Consider the following 6,398-nt stretch of genomic DNA (forward strand, 5'->3'; position numbering starts at 1 on the left):
AAAAAATAAATTTGCTTTTTTAAAAAATTTTTAAAAAAAAATATTTTTCAGATTTTCAGGCAAAATGTTTGTTCTCTGTTGCCTAGTTGCCCACCCTCTCCTTTTTCCTGTATAATTGTGTTAAGCACTAGTGCTAATGTCCCATTCTGCATGTCCACTAGGTGGCAGGAGTGACTGCATGATATAGCATGAGGGAGGGGCTTGATAGCAGAGAGGGGACTGAGGTTCTACCAAGGGAAGCGGGGCTTTCGTATAAGTGACAATTTAATGAAGAGCATGTGTTCTGAAAAACGTGTCAGCCGGGGATCTCGTCCATGTTTAAACAAACAGTGCTGTGGTATCACCAGTTGGTCATGTATTGTATGTGGTTCTTGCTGGCCAAAAGGACCTTGTCTGGTGCTTTGTCATCGCAGTGTCATAGACTAAATAGTAGATCAGTGGAGAAAGAAATTAATCAGTGCTTTTTAGGAAGTTTCTTTTCTGCTTTCTTAAATGTTATATAGATTTGTATAATAAATTTTTGGGGACCTCCACATAATAAACTTAATCTAAACTGCTTTTCACTTTTAGGGGTTTTTTTCCCTGGTTTTTTTTTTTTAAAACAAAGTCTTACTATTTAGTTTAGGCTGACCTTGAGTTCATTGGGTAGCCCAGACTGGAAGTCCTGCCTTGGCCTCCCAGGTGTAGGGATTACAGGCATGAGCTACTAAGCCAGGTGTTTCCCTTTTTGTATGTGCATGTGCGTGCTTTTTTTTCTTAATGTATTTGGTTGTTGCCGGGTCTCACTATGCAGCTTGGACTCAAGTGATCCTCCTGCTTTCAGCCTCCCCAGCGCTAGGATTACAGGCGTGCGCCACTACACCCGGACTCTGGCCAGATCAACCCGCCCTGGTTGGGGGCTAAAGCAGGCACTTTAGTCCAATCCACAGGGACACCTGTGGATTATCTCACCAGCCCTGCTTTTTCTTAATAGAAAATCAGAACATAACTTTTAGATTCAGCCTACTCTAATTTTCTTTCCCTTTATTTTTAATGGTGAGAGTCAAAACCAAGTCCAAACACCTATTAGGCGCATACTAGCACTAAGTGGCACTAGGCATGACATTTCTGGTTTGTTTGCTTGCTGTCTGTCTTTCTTTCTCTCTTTCTTTCTTTGATTATCCTTTATTTTTTTTAGTGTGACTTTCTTGTATCTAAAAATGATAGTTAAAAAAACCCAAAAATGATATTAAATGACAAGAGATTTTTGGTTTTGTCAAATGTTGCCGTAAGACCTACTGTTTGGCTGAGCATGGTGGCACACACCTATAATCCTAGCACTTAGGAGGCTGAGGCAGGAGGTTTGCCATGAGTTTGAGGCTAGCCTGAGTTACATAGTAAGTTCAAGCCTGGCCTACACTACAAATTGAGACCGTATGTCAAAAATGCAAAAATAAAAAGAACAAAAGGTCTATTATTTCCTTATGTAGGTTGATTTTTCTTTATTGCCTTTGTTTACATCCATGGTTGTAGTTCTATCAGTTGTCACTTCCTTTACCTTTCTTATTTCTTACTCCATTTGGAAAGTATACAGTAGTGGAAATAACTACTGTATGTTATGTCAGGTAATTTATTAGTGTTCTCTACTACCTCACAGACAGTGGAACTAGTTTTCTTTTTTGTTTTTTGTTTTTTTGGAGACAGGATCTTGCTATGCAGTTCAAGCTGGCCTTGAAATCTCAGTGATCTTCCTGTCGTAGCCTCCCAAGTGCTGGGATTACAGGCATGTGCCACCATCCCCAGCTGGACTAGTTTTCCTGAGCTGACAAAATATACTGTTAACTTGGTGGCTTAAACTATATAGTTTGTCATAGTTCCAGAGGCTGGAAATGCAAGTTTCTATCAGTTCTGATTTCTAATGTGAGCTTTCTTCCTGTCTTCAAATGGCTTGTCTTTTTGCTTCTGTCCTCCCAGGGCCTGTCTTTGATTCATGCCTTGGAGGAAAGAGTAAATAACCTTATTTGTGATTTATTTATTTATTTTAAATGAGGATGCCTGTGGATTAGAGCCTCCCCTTATGAATTCATTTAAACTTAATTACTTCCTTACAGGCCCCATTCATTCAGTGGTAGAGCACTTGTCTAGTACACACTAGGTGGTCCTAAGTTCCATTCCCAGCAACACAGAATGCATGATGCATTCATGATAGATAGATAGATAGATAGATAGATAGATAGATAGATAGATAGATGAATACAGCCATCCTTGGATTAGGGTTTCAAAATACAAATATTAAGATTACAAACATTGAGTTCTTAACAGCAATATTACTCCAAAGTATGGATGAAGAAATTAAAATCAGCCAATTGCCTAAAGTGAAAAATTACTAGTAAGTGGCAGAATTAAGATCTGATGTTATACCCTGACTCGTAGCTACCTAATCCTGTGCTTTTTTTTCTTTTACCCTGATCAACTTCCTGTCTACCTTTCTACTTCATTTACTTACTTGAAATTTTATTTTTACTTGGAATTAATTCATTGAAAAAATCCAAACATGAAGCATTTCATTTCTGACTATAATTAGCTTGTATTTTACCTCTTCAACCCCCTTCTATTTGACTGGGTTTTTAATCCTTATCCCCATACTAACAATGCCTGCATTTTTACTTTAGCCACCATGCTGCCTGCCTGCCTGCCTGTAGCTATTTTTTAGTCAGTCAGTCCGTCTGTGTAACTATTAGTCAATCCATGTAGCTATTTTTTCAGTTAGTCAATCATTTTACCTGTCAAGACAGGGTCTTGCTTTGTAGTTTAGGCTGGTTCTGTTGGGGAGATAGTTCAGTGGCATAAGTACTTGTCTGGCAAGCATAAGGTCCTGAGTTAAATTCCCAGTGTCAAGAAAAAAAAAAAAGTTAGGCTGGCTCTAAAACTATGTAGCTCAAGCTGGCCCCAGACTTGTGATGATCCTTCTGGCTCAGCCTCCCAAGTGCTGTAATTACAGCTGTGTACTGTGGCACACTGGGTTTCATCCTGATATTTTAGAGGTTTTTTTTTTATTAAGTTGTTGGTACATTTTAGGTATACATAATCATCACATTTATTATAGGGAATTTGTACCTGTACATGGTAAAAATTCATTCTTTTTTCATTTCCAATTTGCCTCTCCTCTCTTCAATCTTTCTTACCTTCCTTACTTATAAAAGCTTTGTTTCCATTTTCTTTTTTCATTTTATCCCCCCCCCTTTTTTAAAAAAAATCTGGTATAGGGCAGCTGTAGCTCAGACTGTGAGCTCAGACTCAGTCTCCCCAGCACTGGGATTATAGGTTTGCACCATCACGCCTGGTTTTGTTGGCCAGCACAGCATACCTGGGGTTTGGGACCAGCATTGCATATGATACTAGGGATCAAACCTAGGTCCTTGCACTTGCGAGGCCGGCATTTAGACTGTAGTGCTTTCTCCCTGACCTTTTCCTTTTCCCCCTCTTACCTCCCTAGGTCCCCTTCTCATTTGAACATTTTCTTCCTATTTTACAATATCTAGTATATATTTGTTCCTTCTGTATACTTGTAGTTTCTCACACCAGAGAAACAGTGTAGTATTTACATGTGTGTCCAATTTATTTCACTTAAGAGTATGGTGTGAAGGTGCATCGATTTAGAAATGTGTCAAGCTTATCCTTTATGACAGAGTAGCACTCCACTGTAAAAAAAAAAAAAAAAAAAAACAAAAAAAACCTGTGTCTTTATCCATTCATCATTTGATGGGCATTTCCAGTGTTTTAGACCATTTTGGCCAGTGTACTCGGACTCATTGTGTCCCTTGGCCAGTCACGGGCTCATCGTGTACCTGTCTACAGCCTATAGTTTGATACTGTGACTTAACATTCTTTTTTTTTAATTTTTAAAATTTATTATTATTTATTTATTATTACTTTTTCTTTTTTTGGCATAACCGGAGATTGAACTCAGGCCCTGGCCAGGCAAACACTTATTCTACTGAGCCATCTCCCCAGCCCCTTATAAATTTTTTTTTTTTTTTCTTTTAGGGAAGGGTCTACAGGTTGTTCAGGGTCTCACTACTAGATCAGACTCATAGTGATCCACCTGTTTACAGCCTCCCAAGAGCTGGGATTACAGGCGCCCCGCCCCGGCAGACCTGGGGATCAAACTCCTGGCCCCTGTGCCTGCTTGCAGGCGCTTTAGTCCCCTGAGCTATTTGGCCAGCCCGACATTCTTTTTTAAAGTCACCAAACATGATAAATGCGATGATCCTGTGCTGAGCAGTGGCTTGATAGGGTAAACATCAAATGTGAAACACTGTCAGTGAACTGAGTAAAAAAAATAAAGTCATGAATTAAATATCTGTGAGGTGTTTGCTCACCTTTTATGTTAGTATTTGTGCAAAATAGGGCATTGAGAATGCACCACTAACAATTTACTGTGCTCTTTTAGATTTCTTCAGAGGCCCCACGGTGGCAAATATCCGCCTGGCTGGATTAGAGTATGTTCTACACTTCACTGCTCTGAAGGGGAAGGTTTATTTTCGCAGTTATAAGTAAGTACTTCCTACCATGTTTTGCTTCTCTTCAGGGTTGGTGTTTTTGTATGACTGTTACATTATTCAGTCTAGAGTTGGGGCCGGGGAGATGGCTCAGTAGAATAAGCGCTTGCCTGGCAAGCACAAGGGCCTGAGTTCAATCCCTGGTTCCACCAAAAAAAAAAAAAAAGTCTAGAGTTGGTATCTCACTAAAAGTGGGTAGAGAGAATTTGCATAATAGCAGCAGCAGCCAGCCACCTTGTATGGTTCTTCTTGATTTGTTCCCTGCTGACTTTGCCTCTGAAATACTGCTTTTCCAAGGTTCCAGAGCCTCTACTACTTGTGCACTCTTAAGCAGGAGTATGAATCCAATAGTGACTCTCCCTAGCTTTATGAATTAATAACCCTGTTGTTCTTGATTGGATTTCAAGCACCAAGTCACAGGTCCAACAAAACAAAGCTCGCTCTCTTTTTTTTTTTTTTTGGCAGAACTGGGGGTTGAACTCAGGCCCTTGCGCTTGCCAGGGAGGCACTTATTCCACTGAGCCATCTCCCCGTCCCCATCTTTTTTTTTTAATGGTTTTTTTGCAACAGGGTTTTGCTGTGTAGTTTGGGGTAGCCTTGAGCCTACTGGGAAGCTGAAGTTGGCCCTTAAGACTCACAGAGATCCTCCTGCCCCAGCCACTGCAGTGCTAGGTTCAAAAGGAATAATGGCTAGATTCTTTTTACCCTCTTTCCAGCCTAGCTTTTTACCCAACCTGCCACAATATAAGTACAAATTCGAATAAGCAGATTGTTTTTTATTTTTTAGGGGAGGGTACTGGGGATTGAACTCAGGCCCCTGTGCTTGCCAGGCAAGCACTTTATTCTACTGAGCTATCTCCCTAGGCCCTAGATTGTTTTTATTAAAGAGCTTAAAATGCAGTAGTTGTGCTTTTTGAGATAAGGATGCCTTTTCTCTATTTTAAAACAAAAGCATATGTTTGTGCTGTTAGACTGCATGGATAAGCCCTCCTCCACCTCTAGTCTGCCTGTCTTGGTGCAGTGAATTTGGGGCTGACAAGCATGGTGAGTGATGGCCGTGCAGCCTGTTAGCAGCTCAGTGCTCACAGCATCTTCTCTGTGGTGGTGCTGCTGTGAGACCCTTTGTGTCCAGCATTTTATCCATGGGTTGGTTTATTTTTGTGGTACTGGACTTGAACCCAAGCCTTCCACTGAACTACATGCAGGACTTTTTTTACTTTTATGTTGAGGTAGGCCTTGTTATATTACCTGGGCTGTTTTTTTTTTTAATGTATTTAGTTCAGGGTCTCACTACACAGTAGTGATCCTTCTGTTTTCAACCTCCCAAGTGCTGGGATTGTGGGCACACCCCATCATGCCCAGTCTCGTCGCCAGCTCAGCACTCTCTGAGGGGTGGGACCGGCACGCACTCTCGGGATTGAACCCAGGGCCCTGTGTCTGCCTAGGCAGGCACTTTCATCTGCTGAGCTATCTGGCCAGTCCTCAGGCTGGGCTTAAACTTGCTTTACTTTTTCATCAGGCTCCCTGCTGGGGACTACAGGCATGCGCTGTCCTACCCAGCTATGGTGGAATTTTTGAGAATGAAATTTTGCTGTATTGCCAAGGCTGGCAACTCTTGGGTTCAAGTGATTTTCCCGATTCAGCCTCCCAAGAGGCAGCTGTAGGTGCCCCTGTGTCCCATGACCATCCAGATGAAACAGTCTTACTTTTTTCAATTAATAATCTCTCTCCCCTCTTCGTCTCCCTCTGCCTCAGCTTGTTTGATAATCAGTTTTTAGCTAGTTAAGATCAGAAATCCCGGGCTGGTGAGATGGCTCAGTGGTTTAAAGCACCTACTTGGAACAAGCTTGGCAAAGC

The 6,398-nt window shown here is 41.2% G+C and overlaps 1 protein-coding gene across 4 annotated transcripts in view; it reads left to right on the forward strand.

Moving 5' to 3' along the window:
- Positions 1 to 6,398, forward strand: part of Rpf2 (ribosome production factor 2 homolog) — a 40,101-nt gene that overhangs the window by 21,683 nt on the left and 12,020 nt on the right. For all 4 annotated transcript variants that reach the window (XM_023722332.1, XM_012516070.2, XM_023722333.1 and 1 more), the window contains one exon: positions 4,433 to 4,535. In XM_023722332.1, coding sequence (XP_023578100.1) covers positions 4,433 to 4,535 — 103 coding nt within the window. The remainder of the gene's footprint in view (positions 1 to 4,432; positions 4,536 to 6,398) is intronic.

The sequence above is a fragment of the Octodon degus genome, unplaced genomic scaffold (genome assembly GCF_000260255.1).
Source record: "Octodon degus isolate 3935 unplaced genomic scaffold, OctDeg1.0 scaffold00090, whole genome shotgun sequence".
Taxonomy (NCBI): domain Eukaryota; kingdom Metazoa; phylum Chordata; class Mammalia; order Rodentia; family Octodontidae; genus Octodon; species Octodon degus.